This window comes from Piliocolobus tephrosceles, chromosome 2 (assembly GCF_002776525.5).
Source record: "Piliocolobus tephrosceles isolate RC106 chromosome 2, ASM277652v3, whole genome shotgun sequence".
In the NCBI taxonomy this organism is placed as follows: Eukaryota; Metazoa; Chordata; class Mammalia; order Primates; family Cercopithecidae; genus Piliocolobus; species Piliocolobus tephrosceles.
Window position 1 is genome coordinate 50,012,905 of NC_045435.1, and position 27,062 is coordinate 50,039,966.

Consider the following 27,062-nt stretch of genomic DNA (forward strand, 5'->3'; position numbering starts at 1 on the left):
TAAGTATACGCATAATGTAGCTCCCTTAGCCCTGCCACACCTCTGCAAATACAGTCATGTGTCACTTAACAATGGGAATACATTGTGAGAAATGTGTTGCCTAACATTGTCAGCACCCAGCTCCAGAACTTTTTCATTTCGCAAAACTGCAACTCCACCCACTAAACAACAACTCCTCATCCCGCTACTCACAACCCCCGGCAACCATCTTTCTACTTTCTGTCTCTATAAATTTGACTACTCTAGGGAACTCATATAAGCAAGATCATACAGTATTGTATTTTTGTTACTGGCTTATTTCACTTGACATAATATCCTCAAGGTTCATCCATGTTGAAACACGTGCCAGAATTTCCTTCCTTTTAAAGGCTGAATTACATTCCATTGTATGTATAGACCACGTTTTGCTTACCAATTCATTTATCAATGAACACTTGGCTTGCTTCCACCTTTTGGCTACTGTAAATAGTGTTGCTGTGAACAGGAGTGTACAAATATCTCTTTGAGAGCCTGCTTTTCATTCTTCAGGTAGCTACTCAGAAGCAGAATTGCTGGATCATATGGTAATTCTATGTTTAACTTTTTGAGGAACTAGGGCAGATTCTAATTTTATTTCCATTTTGTAAATGAGGGCACTGAGACTCAGAGAGGTTAAGTCTCTCTTCTGAAGTTGCACAGCTGGTATATAGTAGAGTCAGGATTTGAACCCAGGCTGTCCATGTCCATATAAAATGGGCTAACAATATGCACTTTAGAGGGGTGTCATGAGGATTGGATGTGAGCCTACAAGGAGGGTCTGGCTCACAGGAGATGCTAAATTTGTGAGGCTATGGCTGTTGTGGGGAGACCAAGGCCCACAAAAGAAAACCCAAGTTCCCCACTCCTGGAGGAATGACCTTGTCAGCAGAGTGGTGGCCACGGCAGGCGGAGGGTGGGCTCTGGGTGTGGCTCCTGCTGGAGGGGGTGGCCAAAGGGACCACTCACCGTGGTGAAGGAATTGTACAGGTAGTAGATGGCCCAGGAGATGATGACGATGTAGTAGATATTCAGCCAGAATGACAGCACAGCAGCCGCAAGGCCCACGCCTGGGAGCAGAACGCAGACACACATCCGTTTAATACAGACTTAACATGAACTGTCCTGGCGTGTTCCACGACCTCTACAATCTTATTGATCTCAGAGACAGGCATTACTGAGGACACTGAGGCTAAGAGAGAGACAGTGACTTGCTGAAGGTCATGTACATCTGGCAAGCCAGGGTGCCAGGACTCATGTCTAGGGCCCAGTGCAGACTGGTGGCAGGCAGGGCTGGGGTCTCAGCTTGCTGGACGAGGTGGGGCCCAGGCCCTCGGTCAGTGAGCATGACTCACCATGTATCTACCTGGGTGCCTGTCAGGCACTGAGCACGAGGCAAAGCAAGTCACACCCAGCTCTCTCAGGGGAAATAAATGGGCTAACAGGACAGAGCAGGCTGATGTGCAGGAAATTCTGAATTGGGCCTCTCCACGTCCAACTCCCTAGTTTCTGACCAGCACTGTCATCTGCCACCTGGCCCCTTGCAACAGCCCTCACTCTGCTCAGACATGCACCTGATGGACGGATATGTGATGTCAGCCCTGGTCTGGGTAGACAGCTCCCTCTCTCCAGAGGGGCAGGGGTGTGTGTGGGCAGGGGCACCACCACCCAGGGCTCCGCTCTGCAGACTTACCCTTGAACATAGGAGCCAGCTTCCATACCCCCAGCCCCCCAATGGAGGTGTACTGGCCCAGGGAACACTCCAGCAGGAAGAGTGGGACCCCCGCAAAGATGAGCGTCAGGAAGTAGGGGATCAGGAAGGCTCCTGCAGGGGAAAGAAGACAGAGCTCGTGGCCCCAAGACTTTCAAGACCTGCCCTGGTAGAGGGAGTGCCATGGTTCTGGGTCCCCATCCAGGATTTCTGTATACCTGCCTCAAAAGTAGGACCCACAGCCAACTGCAGGCCCAAGGACAGCCTTACGTGAAATACATCCCATTTTTTGCAGGTGAATAGATGAACTTCTTGGTATCATTAACAGAGGACAATCGTCCTTCAGGAATCTTTTGATAAAGGGATAAGAAACAAGAAATGGGGCCTGGTGCTCCCTCTGGAGTCTTTAGGGGGGCTTTTCTCCTACAGTTGCCCCAGAAAAGTGCCTAAGCAGGATCCTTTTTGTAGGGTCCAGACCCAGCCAGGAGGTCTCTAGGCCAGCACCTACCCCCACCATTTTTCCCGCAGAGATAGGGAAACCTCCAGACGTTGCCCAGGCCGATGGCATAGCCCACACAGGACATGAGGAAGTCGAAGCGGCCCTTCCACGTGTCCCGGTCGGGGAGGTCTGCTGCCTTCTTCTGCACCTTGACCACCAAGGTTTTGGGCTTGTCATTGGCCACAGGGGCCTCGCTGACCTCGGTGGAGATCTGCCCATCAGCCACCTTGCTGCCGTTGGTCGCCATGTCTCGGAATTTGGACGCAGGGGTCCTGGCAGATGGACGTGCGATGTCAGCCCCGGTCCACGTGGACAGCAGTTTTGCGGCTCAAGGGCACCCTAGGAGGACAGGGGTAGGGTGACAGGCACAGAAAGAGAGTATGACCTTGGAGTTGCCTCACCCTAAAATGACAAAAACAAAATAACCCATAAACAAACTAGGGGCTTGAAAAGGCTCTCTATAAGCCCTCTTCCTCTCACCCGCCCTTGCTCCTGGAAGAAGGAAGGTGACTTTTGTTTCCCAAGACAAAGCGATGTTTCCTGGCCTAGCTTCAACTTCGGCCATCTGTGTCCAACCCTCTGTTGTATGTCCTGCTCAGAGGAGAAATCTGAGGCCACCAAACTTCCAACAGGAAATATTAAGTATTTAATCATAAAATCTTTAACTTTGCCTTCAAGGATGAAATTGGGAGCCTTGTCCCACTCTGCAGCCATACTAGCGATGGCCAGGGCGAGCAAGAAAGAAGTTCAACCTGTGGTTGAATGGGGAGAAAGGTGTCCCCACTATGGAGGGTCCCAGTGAAGACGACAGAGCCTAGGAGTTACAACCTCTGATTCCAGTCCACTTTACCACTTTTGAGCTGTGTGACTTTAAGTACACTCAACCTCTGTGCGCCCCTGTCTTTTAAAATGAGGATGATACTGGTACATCTCTCACTGGGTTGCAGGAAGCCCTGAGTCTACACTTTTAACAAACTCTGCTAAAGGAGATTCTTACACTGGCAGCCCAGCCCTGGCCCTCAGCTAAGGACCACTGGTTGAGATGACCTCTTTCAGCCTTCAGTCACCGCAAGATATTCTACTGACACCCTGAAGCCTTCTTACCTTTTTATTTCCAGGGGCAGCATGGGGTACAGTACAGTGGAGGAAACTGGGCTGAGACCAGTCCTGACTTCAAATCTCCAGTCTGCCTTCTACCAGCTGAGTACTACTGCTCAGTACTACTACTCAAATACTATTAAGTACTGCTCTTGTTTGTGCTCAGTTTCCTCATGTATAAAATGGGGGCAGTCCCCTCTGGCTTGTAGAGTTGCATCAAAACTCAGCTGTAATCGCTGCAAGAGTGCTTTTCGTCAGCCTGGTTAAGAGGGAGAACTCCACTCATGGATGTTGTTACTGTGGCTGTTGATGTTACCTGATGGTCGTCGGGGATGGGTCAGCTCCAGAAGGGCTTCTTCTGCCACTCTGGGTGAGAGCCTGCAAAGCAGAGAAGGGAAGGAGAGGAGGGATGGCGAAGCAGCGGTGGGGTGGCCAGGCAGCTCCTACAGAGGGCAGCGGGGGTACAGGAAGCCTGCCAGGTCGTCCGGGCTGTGCATGTGTCCCGCAGAGCATCCCCAGCCAGGGTGGCCGCAGCGAGTCCATGCAGCATGGCACTGGCCCTCGGGGTGCTGGGAACATGCAGGAGTGGGGCCTGCTGCCCTCGGGACAGCTGTGGGGGTGGGATGAGGGCAGTGTGGAGAAGACATTCCATAATTTTGACAGAGGAAAAGAGAAACCAACAGAGGGGCTGCTGAGACTTTTCTCCATCCTCCATCCAAACTCGTGGAAATGTTACAAAAAGGCCACGTAGGAATACGAGAAAGAGCACCTTGTTTTGGGGTGAGAAAGGCAGGTTTCCAGAGAGTTTATTTCGAATTATCCAATTTTTGCCCCCCCAAATTTATTTTTAAAAAGGATATATCCAAAGATGATTACAATGCTTAGTTTATGAGTGACTTTTGTGTTCTTCTTTGTGCTTTTTTTATTTCTATAATGTTCTATAAAAGTGATTTAAATTAATACTATAACACAAAATAAACTTATGGAACCCTCAGAACAACCAGAACATGTGAAGCACCAGTCTACGGACCCTCAGAGGTGGGAGCTGCGCCAAAGCAAGGTGCGGCGTGGCCCTGGCCCTTCCCCGATGACCTCCTCCCCGCAGCTTTGCCCGGTGGGGGCCCAGTCTGCTGTGTACTCGCCCTCCAGCCCTTCACATGCAGTCCCCATTACCAAACACCATCATCTCCTCCCAGAGTTCATGGAGAACCAGGCCATCTTCAGATCATCCAAACTTTCCTGCCACCCCTGGTCCTCGTTCTCAGGGATGGCCTGCTCACTTTGAGCTCCTTCACGGCACACAGGCTGGTCTTGGATGCCCATCTAGATCCTGGCCTGGGCATGGCAATGTCAGAGAGAGCTCTGGACTCAGTAAGGTGCCTGCCTCCCCTCCTCGAGAATGGCAGGAAGTAGGAGGTGGCCGATTCTGTGGTCTACCAGGGAGTCTTGGGATATGCAGGAGAGAGCAGCCTCAGCCATTAACTGTCCTAACAATGATGGCCTTGACTGTCCCATGATCGACCCTTATGGGCTCCAGCTGCCATATTTGTTCAAAGTGATCCAGTCACCTTGGATCAAGACTGATCACCTGACCCAGGCTAGCCAATCAAATTCCTTCCCTGGAAATTTGGCATGGGACCCAGGAAGAGGGGCAGTTTTGCCAGTGACTTGGGGACTCTGGGGCAGCCATCCTCTGCCCATCTTGTACTCAGAGTGAGAGTTGGTCTGCTGAGGAAGGAGAAAACTAGAGATCAAAAGATGGAGTGTCTTGAAGCTCCTAGTTTGCAATTCCAGGCTTTCTTCAGGCTGGTACTTGGATTTTACAAAACATTCCCATAGTCATGAAATAGATGTTTTGCTTACATTGGCTTGGGGGTTCCTGTTGCAATCTTAAATCTCTGCACCATCCCTCTGGTTCACCAGGAAGTTCAGTCCATGAGTTCTTCTCCATGACTATATTGAGCACCTCCTCATGCCAAGCCCTGAGCAATCAGAGATGGGGGCTGCTCTGAAGACCTCACCATAAAGAAGACATACATGTGATTTCCAATTTCTGGAATATGAGGCTATGTATTCAGATTCAGCTAAATGCCTATAACTTCCCTAGGAAGAGCCACATGACTATATTTGGAGTTTTCCTTTTAGAAGATGTGGCACATATGAAGATAAACAAAGTAAAGCCATGAATTGATACAACTCAAACTTCTTTGAGGATTTAGGACTGAGAAGGCTCTTTGACTTATACAGCAGCAAAGCCACCCTAGTGCTAAGTCAGACAGACCTCGGCTCCCTCCAACACCTACTAATGCTGGGTGAGTTACTTCACCTCTCTGACCCTCATCTATAACATGGGAGGATAATAATACCTCCTTCAGATGGTTATGGTGATGATTAAATGAGATCATGTGTGTTAAGCGTGTACAACTATGCCTGGCACATAGTTAGGGCTTAGGAAATCTCAGTCATTGTTATCACTGCAATCGCCACCATCTGAGTATGGATCCATTGTTCTTAATCTGGCATTCACAACTTCCCAGAAGGCTACAACAACAACAACAATAATACCAACTAACGTTTATTAAGGGTTTACTATTCAGGTCTTTCAGTGTCTTCAGCATTTTAAAAACTCCAATGGAAATAATCCTTTTAGTCCCCCTGGGGAATACCAGCTAACAGATGTCAAGTCTCTTGGCGTTGGGCTCTCTTTGTACCAAAGCAAAGAGGTGTAGCTCAGCACCTTGGGCCAGTCAGAAGCTGGGAGTGGTACATGTGTTTGTTAATACAAAAATAATTATTCTGTAATAAAGTCTCATAGTAAAAAAAATCCCAAACATCTAGTCCATGGGCGGAAATTGATAAAGAGCCTCCTGCTAGTGAACGCGCCTGGGACCCAACGCTTAAATGGAGTGGTCCCAAGAAGCGTGCCTCACCCACACACCTGGGGAACAGTGCTTCGGCAATTTTAATTCCTGGCACTTCCCTCTCCTGTGAAAAATAACATGCAGAAAGCACAGGTGTGTGAGAGTTCACGGCAGGGTAACTTGTCTGTCTTTCTAGAACATTTCTCTGAAGCAGAACCAACCTTTTTGCAAGTTGTTACTTTTCCTTTCCTGAGACACACCCCTGTATTTTGTGGCTCTCTGGGATCATGTTGGAGGACAGCTCTGTGGGTCTGTAGTGGCAAGACCACGCGTTTCTTCCACCTTGTCCTGAGTGCCAGTCTGTGATCAGCCTCCTTTACTGGCTGGTGGGGCAGGCAGAAGAAACACCTCTCACCTTCTCATGATCTGGGCATTTTTCCAAAGCCGCCTTCCAGCGTCTTCCCGTTCTTCTTCATCAGGTAACAACATTCTGGAGACCCAGAATGCGGCTCCACATTCCTTCAGGTGCATACTATACCATGATTAACTTAATTCCACCAAAGCCACGTTCACAGGGCACTACTAATGTGAGACCACTAGTGACGACAGGTCAGGTCCTCTGTACTTGCTCACTAACACATTCATTCTTCAAGTATGTACTGAGCACATGCTGTGTGCTGAAATGACAATGGAGCCGTCTCTTCAAGCATTTTAAATTCTGAACTACACCCTGGTCGCCAGAATCTGAATCAGTGAACTAACAGGTTCCAGCAGAAAGATTCATTTCTGTAAATACTTAGTGAGGCCTCCTATGTGCGTGGAGCTGGGGTGGACACTCAGGGTGTGAGAATTTAGTAAGACAAGACACTTGCCCTTGTCAAGGTCATGGCCTAGAAGGAGAAATATTTCTGCCTACAGCTGATCATAATACCCCGTGATAGTGCTGCAAGAGGTGTAAGAACAAGACACGGTAGGCCTAGAAGAAACACGTTAATACAGCCAGAGAACGTATCCTAGACAAGGGGTCACTTGAGCAGGGCTTTGAAGGTTGAACAAGTGTTCATCAGGTTTAAAAAGAGAGAAAAGGTGTTCCAAGTGGAGGGAAACACGTGTACTAAAGTACAAAGTGTGAAGCTAGGAAGGTCAGTATGTGAAGGGTCTTGGACACTGGGCTAAGGAACTTAGGGACTAGCTGCAGGGATGGGGCAGGGCTGATAATGGGATCAGATTAGTAAACCAGAAGATGACTTGTTCATGGGGCCTCTGGGAAGGATGGACTTGGTGAAAGACACTCCAGGCAGGAAGATGGAGAAAGGTTCCCAGGATATCCCATCCTTCCTCAGTGTATGCTCTATGACCAAGTGTTAAAGCCATTGATAAAAATGGGGCCAAACCAAGCACAAAGAATTCCTCTGCCAATCTCTGAATGACAAGATGCTTTGTTAGGGAAAGAAAACATGTACAGTTTGGAAGCCCTACATCAGAAGTGGCAAAATGGGTCAAAACTGGCCCTTGGGCTTGTTTTATTTGGCCTGAGAAAAAAAAATTCAGTCTGAATTAGGAGCCAGAAATGGGACTTTCTGGGATACAGTATTTCAAACAGAGGGAGCAGCAAGTGCAAAAGCCCTGAGGCAGGAATGAGCCTGGCACCTTTGAAAGACACCAAGGTGGCCAAAGTGGCTGGAGTCCAGTGTGAGAGGAAACAGATTCAGGAGGAGGTGTTGGGCAGGGGCCAGGTCACACAGGTGTCAGAGGCCACAGCAAGAATTCAGGTTTCATTCTAAGTGGGATGGGAGGAAGTGGGGGGTTGCAGTGGTGGGGGAAGAGTCTCCCTCTGGCTGCCCAGAAGAGGCTGCACAGGGGCAAGGGGGAAGCAGGGAGACATGATCAGAGGCTGCCTGTCCAGAGAGATGATAGCGGCTTGCATAGGGATCGCTGGATCGGCAGAAGTTGGGGAAGTGGCACTGGCATCCACGATCTATTCTGGAGGTGGGGCCCTTGGGCCGTGGGCCTTGCTGGATGATTGGCTATGAGCAGCCCAGCCCTGGACCAGATGGCAGGCAAGGGGGAGGGGAGTGTGTGGAGGCCGCCTTGGACAATCTCCCTCTGTCCCACTGCATCAGAGGGACAGGCGGCTGCGTGGAGTGGGGACCTAGGCAGAGACCAAGAGGCCAGGGCTGGAGTCTCAGGGCTGCCATTGTCCCAGGCCATGGCCCCACCATGGAGTGAGTGGGGAGCACTGAAAAGCCAGGGAAGCGAGGAGGGGGAGCAGTGGGTCTAGAAGTAGGGCCTGCTCTTCCCCTCCCCCCACCCCACCCCCACTCCCTCCATGAGGCTGTGCGTGCTTTGCTTTGCTCTCGTTCTGTAATTACAGAAATTACAGAGGCTCGCTTCGACTGCAATCACTCTAGTTTGCCTTTATTTCTTTTTGAAACTCCGTGGTTCAAGAAAGAAATTAATATTGAGTTTGGCTTCATTCCAAGGGGAAACATAATACAGTTTATTCTCTGCCTTTGGGAAAAGTGCTAGGCTCAATCCATTGGACAAGGCTTTATTGAGCATCTGTTGTGTACCCAGACTCATGCCAGCTCCTATCGAAGGAGAAGAGCTAGCATTTATTGAGCGCCTATTGTGTGCCAGGCATTTCGCAGGCACTATGTCATCCAGGAGTCATTCCATCTATGTAAGCCAGGGCTACTTCACCCATCTGACAGATAAGGAAACAGCCTTGCCAGCCTGGGGTCTCAAATTGCCCAGTGATTTCAGTGCCTTGCTTCTCAAAGTGCGGTTCTTCAAGAGATAGCATCAGCATCACCTGAGAGCCTGTCAGAAATGCAGAATCTTGGGCCCCACTCAGGACCTATGGAATGAGAAGCTGATTTTTAAGTAGGTCCCATGATTTAGGCACATACGACAGCTTCAGAAGTTGTTAAGTTAGGGGTGACCCAGATTATTTCATGGGACTTCGTTCAAATCTCTGTGCAATAGGGCTAGATATCTGGCTTGCTTGAGTCCCGATTTTCTCATCTGTAAATGTGGATTTCACAGAATTGCTCTGAGAATTGCATGATAATGCATGGAAAGAGGCCAGCCAAGGGCCTGGCACACAGGAAGTGTCAATAAATAGCAGCTTAGGCTGCCACTCAAAGAGATGAATGGCCGCAAAAGTGCTTTGTAATTGAAAAATGTTATACAAATGTGAAGACCAATTAATAGTGGATGATCAGGTACAGAAGGTTAGAGGGAGGTTGGAATTGTGCAGGACAGCCAGTGCTGTGGGCAGCGCTTGCCACGCACTGTCCTGGAGATCAGGGAAAGCTCCCTGGGGAATGTGCCCTGATGGAAAGGGAGCCACCAGAGAGGGTCTGCAAGGCCCAGCATTTTAACAAGACCTCAGAGGCCAGCCAGGCCTGTGGTGGGATGCAGGCTACAGGAGAAATGAGCTGGTTGGGACAGCTTGGGGCCTAAATGGGAGGCCTCCATTCTTGGATCCTCAGCCCCATGCATAGTGGTGCTTAGGGCCAAGACACAACTGGCCTCCTTCCTGGTCCAGACTTGCTCCATGCCAAACTGGTGCACCTGGTCTACCATGGCATTCTATAGGTGAAGAAAAAACCCACCGAGGACTGGTGGTTGGCCCAAGGTCACACAGGATGAGAGTGGCCTGAACTTTACAGACTCCCAGCTCCCAGCCAGCTGCATACTCTTACTCAAGAGATGAAGGAAAGCAGTTTCATGCCTTGGTATAAATCCCTCAGTTGCCTCAACGTACCTGAGAGGGAATTTGCAGAAGCCAGTGTCTTCGTCAGTAGTATTTATTGCATGCCTACTCTTTACAACATCCCATTGTGACTTTCAAGTAAGCTACTTATTTTCTCAAAGTGTTTGTTTTGGCCAGGTGCAGTGGCTCACGCCTGTAATCCTAGCACTTTGGAAGGCCAAGGCAGGTAGATTATCAGGTCAGGAGATCGAGACCATCCTGGCTGACACGGTGAAACCCCGTCTCTACTAAAAAATACAAAAAATTAGCTGGGCGAGGTGGCGGGCGCCTGTAGTCCCAGCTACTCGGGAGGCTGAGGCAGGAGAATGGCGTGAACCTGGGAGGCGGAGCTTGCAGTGAGCTGAGATCCAGCCACCGCACTCCAGCCAGGGCGACAGAGCGAGACTCCGTCTCAAAAAAAAAAAAAAATATTTTTGTGTCTTCGTCAATAAAGGAGGTCAATAGTGACCACTTCCCACTCTGTGATGACTGGATTTGAATTTTCTAGCACCGTGCTCAGTTCAGGAAGTGCTAAATACATTGAAGCTAAAATGATCATTTGTCCCATTTTGCAGATGATGGCACTAAGGCCCAGAGAGGTCAAATGACCTGCCCAAAGTCACACAGGACTTGACCCAGACCCTCTGACTTATAGTCTGGTGCTATTTGCTTGTCTAGGAAGTGCCTCCCAGGCACTGGCCTGTGTGAAATTCCCTGAAGCCATTAGAGCTATTGGGCCTCATGACCTGACCTGCCCAAGCATGCCTGCTGGATGCCAGAGGGAAAGAAATGTGACTGCATGGAGATGAGCTTGCCTAGCCTCACTGCCCTAGGACAGATGAATAAATGGAGTCTCTAGCCCTTCCCCTCTGCTCTCAGCCTCTGAGAGCCTAGAAGTCAGGTTTTCTAGGACACCTCTGAAACCACAATGTGGAAGAAGGCCAGAAGGCATCCCCACCCTGACAACCCAGGCGAGAACAAATTCAACTTTGCAACTACTGGAATATGACAGACCCATCCAATGGTGAAACAGATTCCAGGAGTATGGTTCTCCTGCTTCTGCAGCTGCCTGTAGAAAACAAAAATTCCCTAACTTTTCATTAACAAGGGGTGAAAGAAAAAGAAGAGCTCAGTACAGGGAGGAAGTGAGCTGGACACGCTTACTAATGTGCCAGGGGCCACTCTAAATGCTTTTTGTCTATTAAATTGCTTTTAGCCCCCATTTTATTGATGGGTAAACTGAGGTACAGAGAAGTTAAAGTGACTTGCCAAAGGTCTCCCAGTTAGGAGCTAGGGGCTCCAAGCCTTGACCCAGGCAGCCTGGCTCCTGTGTCCAAGCTCTTAGCCACTCTGCTGTCTCTAATGGGGTACCTGTGGAACCCCCCAAGCCCTCCATTTGGGGTGTACAAGTATGGCCTATCCCCAGCAGCCACCTCCCTCCAGGACAAACCTCCACAAGGACAAGGCCTGCTGTTCTTTTTAAGAAACTCAAGAGAGGCTGCCAGCATAAAAGCCTCTTGAGTTCTGGCTCCAAAATGGCTGCTACGGTTGTGCTGGACAAACCCTACAGGTATCCAGGGAGTCTCTGGGAGGTCACGTGGGATTCTGGCTGAGCTGTGGGGCTGGAGGTTCTAATCAGAGTTCCCAGGAGGCAGCCAGCCTCTAGGGGCAGCACTGCCCTCTTGGAGACCCCAGCTGTCCTCTAACTGCAGACATGGCCTGTGCCTTGCAGCTGCCGTGAGGAGCTGACCTGAGGAGGAAGGGCTTGACACCCTGAAGTCCAGTAGACACAGGTTTGAAACCTCACCCTAAACTTACTAGCTGTGTGACCTTATGCCAGTCCCTTCCCCTCTCTGTGCCTCAGCTTTCTTCTGTGTGCAAGCAGGAGAGTCAGACTCCGATTTCCAGCTCCACCTCACTCTGATCCAATCCTGCTTGTCTCGCTTACACCATCAGTGGTTTACTAACGTCTGTTCCAGCTCCTAATTATCTGTAGTGCCCAACTGAGCACCTCATTTTGTCAAGGCAATTTTCAATCTGATCCGCATCTACTGTGCACCTCCAGGGAGCCGGGCCTCATGCTGGGTGCTGAGGGACAAAGATGCAAGCTGGAGTCTGAGTCCTGCTGCCACCAAGCTCTTGGGATAGCTGGGAGATGGGCCATGGACAATCCACATCCACGGTGTAAGTTCTTCCACAGCACACAGAGAAGGAGCGGTGGCGCCCTGCCCTGGGGTCTGGGTTCAGGCAGGCAGCTGGGAGGGGTAGCATTGGGTTTGGTGGAAAACGGAGCAGAAGTGGGGATATTTTTAAAATAATCACAGCTAGAGGAGCAGGACCGGACTCCTTGCTCTTAACTGTAACCCTAACTGCTCCTGGTCCATTCCAGGCAGACAGAACCAAGCCAAAATACAGAACATATTTGGAGACAGTGAGGAGGCTGGCTTGGGGGCTAGAATCTGGGGTGATTTAGGGAAACGCGGCCAGGAAGCCGCCAGTAGTAGTAAAGAACTCTGATGCAGGAAAAGAGGGCACATTTTACTCTGTAATGAGAATGATGATCACACCGAAGGCTGAGGAAGTGCTTAATGTATTTACTGCATTTCTGTACTGCACACTGTACAGATGAGGAAACTGAAGTTCAGACAGTCAAACAACTTCTCAGCTCCCAGACACTGCAGTTTGATTCCAAAGCCCATGTTCTTAACTATCCCTCTCCGCTGTGGGCATGGAGTGGTCACCAGGGCTGCCACCTGAGCCATGGAAGGTGGGGAGATTTGATGTGATGGTGACTTGGCAAGATCCCCCAGCAGCTGTGTGGAGAGGAAGAGAGAAGAGGGAGCATGGGTGGAGGTTGCTGTAACAGGGCTGGTGAAAGGATGAGAGACAGTGCCTGAGCCAGGACCACGGTGGGGGCGAGGAGGAAGGCCTGGTCACCCTATACAATGTGGCTTCTCTCCTGACTAATTACAGATTCTTCTGTCTTAGCTTCCCAGCTGTACTGTCACCTCTGCAAGAACAGGGCTCAGATCTTCCACCTGCTCTGCTTCCCCGACAGCAGGCAGCTTAAACAGTGCTAGATATGCGTGCGCTCTTCTGGGTTCTGCCCTCTATGGCAGCAAACATTGTTCTTACAAGGCCTCAGCACAGAAACGTTTGCTTCGGAGAAGGCGGCAGGTCTACAGAGCAGTGGTGTGCTGGTAAGTTTTAACAACGGGCTCTTAGGAGAAAAAACAGAACACTCAATTTGCAGCACCTGCTGTTTTCTGTGGTGTAAACACTCCCACCATGACCCGTGCAAAGTACTAATACGAAGTCATAGGATTGGGTGTGCGCCATCTGCGAGCAGGCTCCAGCACACCACTACGCCTTCAGCCTAGTTCTTCTTGTGGGGCCAGTGAGGCATGCTCTCGGGCAGAAACTGGCCTTGCTTCCTGAGTGGTTTAATCTGGAAACCCTCTTGATTGCTTCCTGTAAGGAAAGCCCCGGATGCCACCCCCTGGGCTGGCCCTGGAGCGCATGCTGGGGCCGGTAGGTGCCCGCAGAGATGCCTGCTGCGGGGCAAGGAACATCGCACCCTGGGATCAGATACGGGCACTTGGAGGCATCCCCCGGGTGGATTTGAAAAAGCGGAGAGGGATGGAGAGAGAGGAGGGCGGGAAGGAGGGGGAAAGGAGAGAAAAGGGAGTGGAAGGAGGTGAGGAAAGAAACAGACAAGGAGGAGGCTAGGGTAAAGGAGCAGAGTGATGAGGAGGAAAACAGGAGGAAGAAAGGAGGCACACAGGGAGGGATCAGAAAGGGGAAAGAGGAAAAACAAGGGCAGAAGGAAAGAAGGATGGAAGAGAAAACAGATGTGCCATCCACTGCTTGTAAGCTGTCCAAGGCTCCACTGTGTCAGCTCACTGAACCCAAGGAGGGAGGGAGGTAGCCTACCTTTCAGCCAAAAGAAGCCTGAGGTTGGTGGAGGCCAAGGTCAAAAGTGGCGGAGGAGCCGGGATTTTTGAACCCAGGCTGCAGGGCCTCTTCCACTGACTTCCCTCAGTTGGTTCTGACTGTATTTGCTGGGGGCCCATTAGTCTCAACCTTCCACGCAGGGCAGCTGCCTCCCCACACCAGCTGGAGCACCCAACCCTGTGCTGGGTATGAGGGCAAGCCCCTGTGGAACAGGTCCGGGTGCCCTCCCTCTGCACCCTCACCACCTGTTCCAGGCTCCTTTCTTCCTCCTGCCTCTGATGGGTGTGGGACTTTCTGGAGGACTTCAGTTCCAGGGGATGCCTCTGTAAAAGCCCTGTGCTCAACCAGCCAGAAAGGATTAACTCAGACCAGGAAATAAGAGCGGCATGATGACCTTTTGCCATTCTTTTACATCACTCTTTGCCTTTTAAAACACACTTGTAAGAAGCCCGTGGGGTTAAAATAGCTGTTCATTTCTGTTCAAGATGTGCTTGGAAGGCTCCGACGGGCATTAAGATAAAGGCCCTTTAAGAACTCAGATTTGGGGAAAAGAAAACATAACATTGCAAGGGCTGCCTGAACTAAACGATGAACTAAATAAGTCACGTGCAGGAGCACAGCCCAAACGGAGAGCTGGCTTAGCGTCGCAGAAGGCACATCCAAGACAGTGGCTGCAGACAGCGCCACGGCTCTTTATCAAGCGTCCACACCTGGGACTGCATTCCTCTCTCTTTCAACAGCTCTGCAGGCTCTATCACCCCTTCTAGAGACAATCAGACTGAGCCCCAGAGAGAAATTGTCTGGATCAAGATCACACAAGGTCACAATAAGAACCACCAGGGATCTCAACATGGTGGTGGTTTTGGGCCGAATGGATCCCACAAATATGTTTGGTTGAGTGGTATCGGATTTGAATTTTAGAACTTGAACTTGCATGCTTTGGAGAAGGGCAGGGGTGATGTGTTTTCTAGTTTACTACAAGTTCCACCATTACTATCATCCTATCCCTGACCTCTTTACGCATTTCTGTGACCTGTCTGGCCCTCAATGGCCCCTGAATTTGCAATCCTTGTATACACGGTGCAGTCTGAGTCACTCAGGAGAGCTCTTTCTCTAAGCAGTGGAAGATGGATGAGGGTTAATATCCCCTTCATTAGGGGATATGTCAAACTCTTGGGGGTGGTGAAGTTTGAAAAAGCATGTTTGGTGTTATAATTTTATATTTAGGAAACAACAAATCCTATTGTTCTCTTAATAAAAGCTCAGTTGGATTTTAAAAACTGCAGAGAGACTCTGCTTTAGAATATTCTGCAAGAATGAGGGAGGCGTGTATTTTCAGAGTCAGTTAAGGGTCAGATTCCAGGGTCTAAAATATTTTCCCACAATATAAAGGCTAATTTTATTTTTAAAAGACTTGAATGCTCACGTTCACCAGTGCATCTGTTCTTGACTCACTCACTTAGCTGTGGAAAGGAATTTTATGGTATAGAGCCCCTTGTTTTTATAAAGTGGAAACTCCTATGTAGCAAGAACAGTCTACCCATTTGGTAAAATCGGATTATTTATTTATTTATTTAATTTTTTTCTGAGACAGGGTCTTACTCTGTCACCTAGGCTGGAGTGCAGTGGCATGATCTCGGCTCACTGTAACCTCTGCCTCTCAGGCTCAAGCAATCATCCCATCTCAGGCCCCCAGCTAGCTGGGACTACAGGCATGTGCCACCGTGTCTGGCTAAAAATCAGATTTTTATTGAACAAATTTTCTTTAAGTCCTATGAACAATAAGCAATGCCCTCTTCTGCCTGCCCCTATCAAGGCTCCTGACAAACTTCTGATCAGTCTATGATATCCCAAGCAGGAGCTCTTCATAAGCATGCTCATTGTTCGCGGGACTTAAAGAAAATTTGTCCTTCCCTAGGGGCAAGGACACCTCGTTTTGAGTTTCAGCTCCGGTTCAATGCTGTGTGACTGTAGGTTAGTCACCTACCCTCTCTGTCTAAAACAGAAGTGATAACACCTACTTCTAGGGCTGCTATGAGGATTAAATGGGAAAATATGTAGTTAGTAGAGCATCTAGGACATAGTAAATGCTTGATATCTGGCAGATATTATAATAAACCACCTGATCAGGGCTTTCATTTATATTTTAGTTTCCCTAAAAATATTTATATTTTTAGGGAAAAAGTTCTGGGTGGAAGGAAGGCCTTATCTTTTTTTTTTTTTTTTTTTTTGAGACGGAGTCTCGCTCTGTCGCCCAGGCTGGAGTGCAGTGGCGCAATCTCGGCTCACTGCAAGCTCCACCTCCCGGGTTCACGCCATTCTCCTGCCTCAGCATCCTGAGTAGCTGAGACTACAGGTGCCCACCACCACACCTGGCTAAGTTTTTGTATTTTTAGTAGAGACGGGGTTTCACTGTGTTAGCCAGGATGGTCTCGATCTCCTGACCTCATGATCCACCCGCCTCCGCCTCTCAAAGTGCTAGGATTACAAGCGTGAGCCACTGCGCCCGGTCCAGTGTTATCTTAACCTATATGCAATCAATATAATGGAATGGTGGGAGTTACTGGGAGAAGCTGATCAAATCAAATTCTTAGAGCAAATTGTTTATTAAACACGATTCCCAAAGTGGTATGTGTATGTATCCTGCAATTTGGCACACCGGTTAAAATCCTGGTTAAATGTCAACTGTCTTTATTTGTCCACTGAATCAGTCTCCCTGACCCCTCTCCTGCCTGCCTGGAATAGGGGTGTCAAGATCCAAGGTCTTCAGCTCATTGTCTCATAGCTTGGCATCCAGTCCCAGAAACAGCAGCGAACAAATGACCCTCTCTCTCAGGGGACCCAGAAACAGGTTGCTATCTCTGGGGGTGGATTTGCTCAAACAGGTTTGCGGAAACAAACAAAATGGTTGCTTGCATCTAAATCATCAGGATCCCAGCTCTCACCAGCGCTTTTGAAACAGCCAAATGCCTGAGTCCAGCACCCTCTTTCCGCTTCCAAAATGGAATGGGGTTGTCTGCCAGCCTGTATCTTTGCCAGCATGCAAATGATGCACTTTGGGGTTTCACAGGGTATTAACCCCATGTTCTCCAATCCCTGATTAGGGAGGTAAGTATACTGCACCAGCTGTGCTTCTAGAAGAGAAACTAGCTGTGTGGGTGAGAGTGTTTATTTTCCAAAAGCGTTTGCAGCATGAGGTCATTTAGATAGCTGGCATAGAGAAAACACAAATTCCCCCAGTGAGGTGTGCATAGAGGTTTTTAAGGACAGTACGTTTGCAGTGAGGTACACCATTCACACTCTTCAAATGCAAAATATTTATGTATATTTTTGGTGATGGAGCTGTTCATTTGTTCTAGTGATATTTACTAGCCTGGAATGAAGAACCCTGTTATGTATCATGCTTGTACTGTGTTAGCCAGTTTCACTCTTCCAACACCACAAATTACAAGCCGATACATGGTTGGGAGTGGACCCTTTTCCTAACCTCTCCCCGTTGGTTCATAACACCAGCTGCTGGTGATTGAGCTATGGCCAGAATTGGGGCTTGATGCTTTATCTGCCTCATGATATGCAGTCTCACCACAATCCTATGAGGTAGGTGCTGGTATCATCCCCATTTTGCAGATGAGGGCACTGAGGTCCAGAGAGAAAGTGACTCGCCCAGGATTACACAGTTTAGGAAGTGGCAGGGAGAGATGTGACTTTGGCTCCAAAGCTGATGCTTTTAGCTACCCTGACGTTCTGTTTCCTCCTCCTCTTGGGCTGGAATTGTCATTCCTGGCCCATCAGGACCTCCACAAGCACTTAAGACTTTAGAAAGGTCTCTGTCAACCATCCCCTGCCCCTGCAGGGCAGCCTCCGTCCAGGCCCTCCCTATAGCCTAGGCCCTCGTGTTGGTTGGAGGTGTAATCCCAGCTCTGGCTCTTTCCTGGTTGTGACCTGGGGTGAATCACTTCACCTCTCCTCACCTGACTCTGCACCTCCATGAAGTGCAGGGAAGTATCCCATTCTGACAAGGCTGTAGGAAGGATGGAAGTAGAGGAGGCAAGTTGCCCCACCCCTACCAGTCCCACACCTCCTTCTTGGGGAAGCTTGAGTTCTAGACACGGTCCCCTCCACTCTCCTCTTGTGCTCACTCTCACTCTAGCAGCTCCCGAATCAGCATTCAACACACATCACTCTGCCTTGTGCAACGCCATTATCTCCCGAGGACACAGGCTCCGTTGTCACGGCAACCAGAGTCCTTCCACCAACTCTATTTAATAATTTCTTAACGGAGGAGCTGGGCTGGCTTGGTGGAAGGGAAAGAGCACTGCGTTAGGGGTTAGAAGCTCTAGGTCCTAGCATCTGCAAGACCTAGGACTCTTCCTCTCTAGGCCTCAGTTTACCCATCTGTAACACAGGTGTGTCTGAATTGGGTGGATTTTGTAATGTTCTCTAGCCTACAAAGACCTGAGAAATGGCTTTCCAGGTCCAGGAAGCCGGGAACAAGTGACCTGAGCTGCTGGAAATGAGTTGGGGGTTGGAGTGAGATTTGAGTGAGACCCACAGGAAGAACCAGACGCCGCCTTTGGTGACTACACTCTCTGCTGAATTGCCTCCAGAATGCCACTCTTCAAATGTTTATGAGGTGTCTGTGATCCTCCAGATTCAGGGCCAGGGTTGGTTAGGAGATGGTTGTTTTGCCTGCAGCCATCAGAGCCCTTATCTTCCCCATTTTGCAGATGTGCAAACTGAGGCTCAGAGACTGCAAAGGAGTTGCCTGTGGTGCCTTAGCAAGCGGAAAACCCAGCTCTTCATCCACGTCATGCCTCGTTTCAGAACCTGGGTCTAAGCCGTGCAGGAAGGTCACGTTGCTTGTACCTGGAGAAGACAGCCTGACCTGGCCCAGTCCCCTGCCCACCGATCTTGCTCTGGCCACAATCTGTGTGGCCTCTGGTTCTCATTCAAGGAACCAGCAGATAATCAAAGTAATAAAGAGGTACCCACTCTGTGTTCCTGACTACGGGACCAGAGACTCCAAAAGACAGAGCATTCCTGCTCTTAAGGAATCTACGGTTTTCACTGCAAGCAGATCTTCAAAGGGCAGCAACAGCACCCAGTTTCTTTCTACAATCCAAAATAGGACCTGGCACACAGTAGGTGCTCAGAGTTTTATTCGGTCCAATTGTTTGTCCACATCTGCCCCTGAGGGTAACTAGTCTAGGCCCCCCAGGGGCCTTTAAGAAAATCTCCCAAAGCAGCCACTGATCCATGTCTCCAAGGAGCTGCTTCAGACCCTGAGCTGAAGAGGGGTCTATGACCAATGAGGGGACCCTTCCTTTGTGATTCCTGTCTAGCTCCAAGTTTGGGGAGGAGGCTGTTCTGCTCTGGCCCAGGCTGATGGCACCACTTTTAAGTACAGCCGTTGCCAGATCAGTGGCGCTATTTAACTCCTCCAGGGCTGGCGTTTTCATTTAATACCCGTGGAATAATTAACAGTGCTGCATCTGCTCTGTCATTAGTGGCATTCACTGCCATTTGGAGAAAGGGCTCTTATCTTCCTCAGTCATTAGTCTCGGGGAGGCTATTATGGGGGAAATGGAGGAGGAGAGGAGGAAGTGGGGCGTGCAACTTCCCTCCCCTTGCCTGGAGAACTGGCGCCTGGCGCAGGGAGCAGCCGATCGTCCTATCCAATGGTCCAAACCCCCTGGCTGTATGAACTGAGCATGCAAAGCCAAGAGAGGGGAAAGAACCTGCCCACGGTCCCCCACAGGCTTGAGGCCCAGCAGGAGGCAGCTCTCCCACTTCCTTCTCAGGTCTGCAAGCCCAGGCCTCGGAGCCCTGCAGCCTTGGATCTGATTCCCAACTCTGCCCCGTGTCAGTGGTATGACCTTGGGCAACTTCTTGAGCTCCCTGAGCCTCAGTTTCCTTATTGAGGATCCTGGGACAATGCTTGTGAAGTACTGGCTTAGTGCCTAGGTCACAGGCAGAGCCCAAGACTGACAGATGTACATATCAGATCATTCTGTGTCATTATGCTGAACCAACCTGCTAAAAATGCATATGTAATACATGAGTGCATTTAAATTCCACCTTTAAAAAAATACTCTTCAGTAAGATGACTTCTTCCCTTTCCCCAGACCTACTTTTTATTTTTTTTTAAATCATAGGTGGGTCCTTGATCTTAAGCTCTGGAAACATCTGACTTGGGCAGGAAGGGGCTTAGTCAGCTCAGGTGGCAGTGAAGCCTGGATTGCAGGCTGGCAGCTCAGACAGTGCCCAGGAAGCTGGTGGTTTTTGCTTTTGGCCACTTCTATTTTGCATTGCTTTCACTTTTTCTCAGCTCTTGCATGGCACAGCCAGAAATGGCGAATGCAGAGAAAAAGCCCCTGGCTCCCCCACAGTTATCTTGTCTCAGGTGCTTTTCAGAAGCAGCGTGAGGTTGACATCACCAAGACCTGGGTCCAAACTTGGTCTGTGCACCCCGTGGTGAGTGACTCCACCACCCTTGGGCTCAGGGTCCCCTCTGGCAGAAGGGGAGAGTAGCACCTGTCGTCCAGCATCAGCCTGAGCTCAGGGACCAGTGCCCAGCAGGCCCTCTGAGCTCACTGTCAGGGTCAAACTGGACAAGTTCTCTCCCCACCATCCAGCCAGGGAACTGTCAAACCCTCAGGTCTCTTGCCTCCCCCAGCACCTCATAGGGAAGCTCCTAGAACTCGTGATATTTCACAGTCTCCAGCATGGCAACAGTCCAAAGGCAGAGGGGAGTGGGTCATGGCCAGGGTAAAGTGGTTTCCGTCCCATATCCCCACCCCATCCCTGCCCGCTTCCCTGGGCATGGCTCAGAAGCACATAGCCTGCTCCTCCAGTGGGTCTGAGCTGAAGTTCACATACAAACACTCCCCACAATCTTCCTGGCTATGAAGATCTTTAGATCCTTCTATGAAATCTCACGGGGGCCCCTGGTGTCCATTTCTCCCCCAATTCACTGAGAAAAGCATTCTTGTGTGCAGGTAGGTGTTTGAGAGCAACCATCCCTTCCTCTCCCTCCAGGTCTGGTTACTGCTGGGAGCCCCCAGCCAAATGATCACTCTTTGGACCCAAACTCTGGGCATAACCAAGGAGATGTTAATCTCTGGCCAGAGCTCAGGGAAGGTTAGAACAAGATGCCATGGCCCTTTTCTCCCAAACCTCACAGCCATACCGTCCCACACTCTCCTGTAAGTCTCGATCTTTGAGTACTCTGTGCTCTACCTCCTACCAGAACTGGCCTCATCTGGACTACTTCTCAAGGGGCTACCTGGTGAACCTGGATTTCAGCCTAGTAAAGGTGATTTCCATCAGCTGGGAAACTAGGGGACAGAGATGAGGAGTCAGGGCTCACTGAGCCTCAGTTTCATCTTTTGGATGAGGATAATAATGGTACTAATAACAAAAATAAAATTACCTTCAGTTGAAACTCCCAGGGCTGTCACAAGCTTCAACTGAGAAAACACTTTGAAAACTGAAATTCTACGTAAGTGTTAACATGTGCATGTAAGCACATGTGTGCAAAGGAGCCTTATTTGGGTCAAGGTCATTCTGATTTGGGCTTTATGAGAAAACTAGCTTAAAATAAAAGTCACTCTTTATTAGAGAGAGGATTCTTCTCCAGGATCTCAAGGACCATATTTTCTTCCCCTAGAATACTTCATATATGATCAAAAGAAAGAGCAGCTGCAAGAGCATTTTTAGCAAAGTATAACGTGAGGTTCTGATGACCGGGACTATCGTGATCAGTGCTAAGTTGCAGCAAACCGCAACACTGATACCAAATGTCTTTGCTCATCTCCCTGTGGCTGCTGCCCTCTCCCTGCACAGAACCTCCTTATCAAACAACACATTCATGAAAGCAACCTGCTGTCGATGTTTCAGGGCATCTTTGACCTTGAATGTCCCTCTGGCCAGGGCTCAGTTATCTCAGGAGCTGGCGTGAGACACAGATCTTGCAGACACCAGGCCACCGACAGGTGGGCAGAGCTGCAGGTCACTGTCCAAGGCAGTCACTAACTCCTGCATCCCCAAGCCTGGCCTGTGTGCCAGGATCCCATCCAGCCCCAGTAGCCAGGGGACCCCTTTCACAGCCAACAGGGCCCCTGGCATCCCAAAGTGGCCCGTTCCACCTAGTTGTACATCCCCTGCTTTCAGAGCACCACAGCCAATCTCTCTGCAAGACCTGGCCTCCTTGTAATTTCCAATTTGTGAGAAATGTAAAAATAGAAGGCCATTCGCTGCAGGCGGCTTGCATGGAATCGGATGCCACTTTTGTGTCACGTCAGATCACGGTAAATGCAGCTGATGGCTTTGTCAGGGCACTCTCAATAGCTTCCTGAGCAGTAAGATGGTGGGGACAAAATTGGGAGACACCCGAGAGTTAGGGAAAGGTGGCTGAGTGCACGACATCAGCACTAGCTGCAAATGAATTTAAAATCTAGGTCCCAAATATGTTGTAACAGGCTGGACATCTCAATTTGATCCCCAGTTCTGCAACCTAGCAGCTGGGGGACCTTGGGCATAAATTCATCTCTCTGCAAGTCAGCTTCCCCAGTTATCACGCACAAGTTATGCCACCCAGCCTCCCAGAGCTGTGGCAAAGCTCCACAGATGGAATGGATGAAGAAGTGCTTTGTAAACTGTGTGGCTCCTTAACTGGGGTGGAGGCGGTGGGGGGTGCTCATGGTCATTGCCAAGTAAGCAGTGTCAGGGGCTTTTCAGTGGCAGGGATTTAAGCATGCTGTGACTGGGTTTGGGCTTTAAGGCTATTTACTAGCCCAGTGATCCTGCGCAAGTGCCTTAGCCCCTCTCCTCCTCAGTTTCCTCACCCTTATAGGGATCATTATGCTATGTATCTCACAGGGATTTGTGAAAATTAACTGCAATGATATAAGGAAGGCACACAGCACAGTCCCTGGCATATTGCCAACATGCAGTAACTGACAGCTATTACTGTTTTTGATACAATTGCATTGGAACAATATTTAGTGTTTTCTTCCTTTTCTGTTTATGACTGAATTCCAGGTCTCCGCTGAAATATCACAGCTTGCATTCACACCTACTGCCTATGCCAGGCAGCTCTCCTCTCTGCTACTGGCCCACTCCCCACTGACTCCATAGCCCCTTCCCCTGACCCCAGAGGTCTTAGGTGAGCATGGAGTAGATGAAGATGCTGGATGTTCATACGCTCACTGAGACCCATTTCCTGGGAAGTCCTATTTTGGGGTGCACATCTGGCCTCCCAACTTTTTCTTTTTCAAGCACCCACCTCTTCCCCTCCATCTCCCAGCGCCCTTCAGAAAACGGGGTAAAGTTGGCAAGAAGAGCCACCTGAGCAGGGCCTGTTTGAGAAGCCAGCATCGAGGCACGCCAAGCCACAGAGCGGTGGACACATGATGATCTTTTCACCTTGTGGGGGCAGTGCCCAATGCTCTTGGCAACTGAGGTCAATTTGAGGTTGCTGTCATCCAGCGGGGCTATACCCTGCCCAGCATTCTCCAGACACAGAGAAGCTCAGGCGACACTGCGTGGTTGAATTGAAGGGGTAGTTCCGACACAGGCAGAGACAGGCCTGCTGACGCTCGCATTTTAGTTTCCATTTGGGCAGAGGCGATGAAGTGGCTCTAAGTGGGTTTGGCACTGGGGCTGCGGCTGAGGAGAGGGGCTGCTGGGGTGGGGGTGGTGGTCAAGGGGAAGGTGGGCGCATTTTGGACTAGGCAACAGGGATGGGCTCCTAAGGACTAAGGAGATGGACTTCAGGATGCAGGCAGCTAAAGGTGGTGGCAAGGCTGAATCAACTGTCATTAACAACACCATGCCTGTGAACCACTGACAAGCAAGAGGGAGGAAAAAACGTCTCCAAATTCCAAGTGGCGTAGAACTCAATCTCAGCTGCTGAGCTCACAGCCAAGCCAAGGAACGGCGTCTTTGTGTGATGGCAAGAAGTGGCCTGATATTGGTGCTTTATTTCGTGGTGCTCTCAGCGTGTCATATGCCACCAAGGTAGAGGACCAGCCACTGCTCCAATGGCAGGGCCACAGGAACTACCACCCCATCACTTCACTTTACAGATGGAAAAACCGAGGCCCAGAGACCCATGAAAGGACAAAGTTGGCCTGCAAATTAGAACAGTAGGGTTAAGATCCCTGCCCTTCCTCCTCCTGGCTATGTGACCTTGGGCAAGTCACTTTCCCTCTCTGCATCCTGTTTCATCACCTCTGAAGCGGGGATTAGAATAGCGCCTGCTTCACATGGTTCTTGTAGGAATAACCCCTGGCACATTGGAAGCTTTGGGTACTCCATTCCTTCCTTCCAACAGGAACAAGAACGTACCCAAGGTCACCCGGCCAGAAGTAGCAATGCCTCAGCTCAAAGCAAACCCTCATCTGGGGCTCATTCATTCCCGGCTATGGGCCAAGGGGCCACATTTTATAGCCTTCCTGGCTCAGCAAGACAGGTGGAGATTGCAGGTAGGTCCATGCCAGTGATAGCATCACCTTCCATACATGCAGGCTTTATTTTAAGAGATTTATTGAGGTCCTGCTATGTGCTGGGCCACGTGTAAAAAAATTTATAGTCTTTGCTGCTCTGGGGTCACCAGGCATGTAAAATCCATCACCAGGCATGTAAAATCCATGGCAGGCAGGAGAGACATGGCCACTGTGCATCTTTTGGCTTTGATGGACTTGATTTTGCCTCATTTTTACCCTCTAAGCTACTACTCCTTGGTCTCTAGACATCCTTCCCAGCCCCATCTAAGTTCCTGGAGACTCACTTCTCTTCAAGCCTCCAGACCTGAAATAAAGTGTCCCACATCAGTACAGAGGGTCCCTGATTTTACTTCCAGAGTGGCTGCCTCTCTCCTGTGTGTTCTAGGGGAACCCCACTTTCCAGATGCTCTGCCAGACAGGCCGGGCTGTGTCTCTCTGCCTGGGACTCACTGTTTGTCCTCCAAGGACTGGCCACTGAGCCAGCGCTTGGCTGGAGACAGAGCTCTTTCTTTGTTTGCTGCCTGCCTGACGATTTATTTCTGAGGCCCGAGGGAGGCTCAGCCATTTTGCCAGGGCTGCTCTGGGAAAAGGTCCGTCCCACTCCCGCAGGGACTCCCACTTCTAAGGGCAAGTTCTTTTTCCCCTTCTCTGCCTTGGAGAGGGTCTGTGCCTGCTCCAACCAGACCCTGATCTGGAGCTGGGTCAGTCCTTCATAATGCGCTCCAAAGATAAAGAGAGAACATGCAAGATGCGAGTAGCTTTCACTGACCTCTTTTGTTTTGGAATTTGGGGGACAGGGGTAGTAGCCTTTTTAGGCTCCCTTAGGAGGACACTTCCCCCAAAGTTCCCAAAGACACAGAATCTAGGCACTATCCAGCACCCAACATCCCCTACTCCCTTGCCAAACACCCACCTTGGGTGTCACAGAAAAACAAAGGTAGACCCCCAATGCCACTCAATCTGACACGGTCTCTGATTTTTGGGGTGTCACAAAAGCTCAGGAGCCATTTTATTCCCTCTCCCCCATCCCCCGCCAGCTCTTCATGGGGATAAGGCTGAGCTTCCTGGGAAAGGGAATGAGCCTCCAGCCCCACATTGGGGAGGAACGTGGTGTTATCATTTGGCTTTTAAAAATTCCAATTTTCTCCTTGAGGTTCATGTCTATTTTGGGAGGATATTAGTTCAGAGCCTCAATAGGGGACTGCCCGGTCTGAGTTTCTTGTCTGAAGACCGAGCCAAGCCTAGAACAGGACATCTGTGGGTGCCACCCGTGGGGACGTGTGCTCAGAGCCCAACGGACACTGCCCGAGGCTACCGTGGTGAGCAGTGTCGCCCCGGGGAGTAAACGCAGAGAGCAAAAGCAAGAAGGGGAGCGCGGTTCCCGAAGCAGCAAGGAGGCACAGTCCTCCAGCCCCCTAAGGGACCTCCCGCACCCCATATCTCTTGGAGAAAGTCGGGGCTGGGGTAGCGCGACGCGAGCTCCGGTGCACTAGGCTTAGCTCCAGGGCACTCAGCCCAAGCCCAGGTGTGCTTTTAAGCCAACATTTCTGAGAGCTTGGGCTGTCCCAGAGATGTCCCATCCTCAAGTCGCACCCGATCCCGCCGTAGCCGCAGATAACAAATGAGGGACATAGCTCTAACTCGGCTCAGCTGAACCCAGGATTGGGAAAGTGGCGCACGGTCCCCTAACGCTGTTCGTGTCATTCACTCCGCGTCCCCTCCATCCCCGGGGGAATGAATAGGGAGCTTCGACGGCTCCAGCAGAATCCAGCGCCAACTTGCGGGGCCAGAGGGGCACCGCAGGAGGGAAGGGGCATGCAATTCTCGCCTCTGTTGGAACTCTCCTGCCTCCCGCGTGTCTCAGGGGATGGATGGCCCGGGCGCACGTCGGGGTCGGAGCGGCGCCCCTGCTCCTTCATGTGGCTCCAGGGAAGGTGCGGCGCGGGGGCTTGAATCTCGAGGTGTCCGCCCCCCACCCGGCCCGGCTCGCGGCGGCGGCTCGGGGCTCTAGCCGGTCCTGCGCCGTTATCCCAGGCTCAGCGCCCCGCGCCCCGACGCCAGGCGCCCGTTCCTACCTGCGGCCGGGGCTGCACTGCCCGGGACAGGCGCTGCGCGGGGCGGCTCGGCCGCTCCGGTGCGCTCGGGACGCGGGGCCGCTAGGGCTTGGGCTGCGCTGCGCTCCCGACTCTTCCGCTCCTGGGCACAGCGCAGCTCACCCGCAACCTCTCTGCTGTCTCGGTCTTCCGAGGGCGGGCGGAGGGACGCGGGGAAGGGAGAGGAGGGGGCAGCGAGACCTGAGGGATGGAGGGGGAGGGCGGGGCCCGCGGCTCCCGGAGCCCGCCCAGCTCGGGGAGGGCCCTGCCCGCACCGCCCGCCCCCGCCCAGCGCTCTCCCGGCCCGCGACGCGCGCTCCCTCCGCAGCTGCCTCTTGCAGCTTCACCGCCAGCAGCCTCTCTCCTTTTCACTTCACCTCCTCTCCCCTTCTACGCCTCCCCTCTCCCTTCTTTCCTCTCGCATTCTCCCGCTCTCTTCTCCCTCCTTCTCCCCTCTCTCTTCCTCCCTCCCTCCCCCACCCCCTCCTTCCCTCGCTTGCCCCGCCGTCCCGCTCCAGTCTCTCTCCTTCCTCTCCTTCCTTGGATGGCTCTTCCCGGCCTCG

The 27,062-nt window shown here is 50.8% G+C and overlaps 1 protein-coding gene and 1 long non-coding RNA gene across 6 annotated transcripts in view; one reads left to right on the forward strand and one right to left on the reverse strand.

The window, feature by feature from the left end:
• SLC6A1 (solute carrier family 6 member 1) overlaps nt 1-26,709 on the reverse strand; it is a 45,514-nt gene extending 18,805 nt beyond the window's left edge. The window contains exons 1-5 of one of the 5 annotated variants that reach the window (XM_023218380.2): nt 26,482-26,709; nt 3,640-3,701; nt 2,235-2,627; nt 1,709-1,840; nt 985-1,085 (exon numbers count right to left, since the gene is read on the reverse strand). In XM_023218380.2, the coding sequence (XP_023074148.1) occupies nt 985-1,085; nt 1,709-1,840; nt 2,235-2,472 (471 nt within the window). In that variant the 5' untranslated portion in view covers nt 2,473-2,627; nt 3,640-3,701; nt 26,482-26,709. The remainder of the gene's footprint in view (nt 1-984; nt 1,086-1,708; nt 1,841-2,234; nt 2,628-3,639; nt 3,702-26,481) is intronic. The other 4 variants (XM_023218381.2, XM_023218382.2, XM_023218384.2 and 1 more) reach the window with 4 other exon arrangements.
• On the forward strand, nt 458-13,331 carry LOC111546897. The gene is made up of 3 exons (XR_002732964.2): nt 458-563; nt 11,941-12,128; nt 12,933-13,331. It is a non-coding gene; the product is annotated as an uncharacterized LOC111546897 (long non-coding RNA).
• Nucleotides 26,710-27,062: the final 353 nt, after the last annotated feature.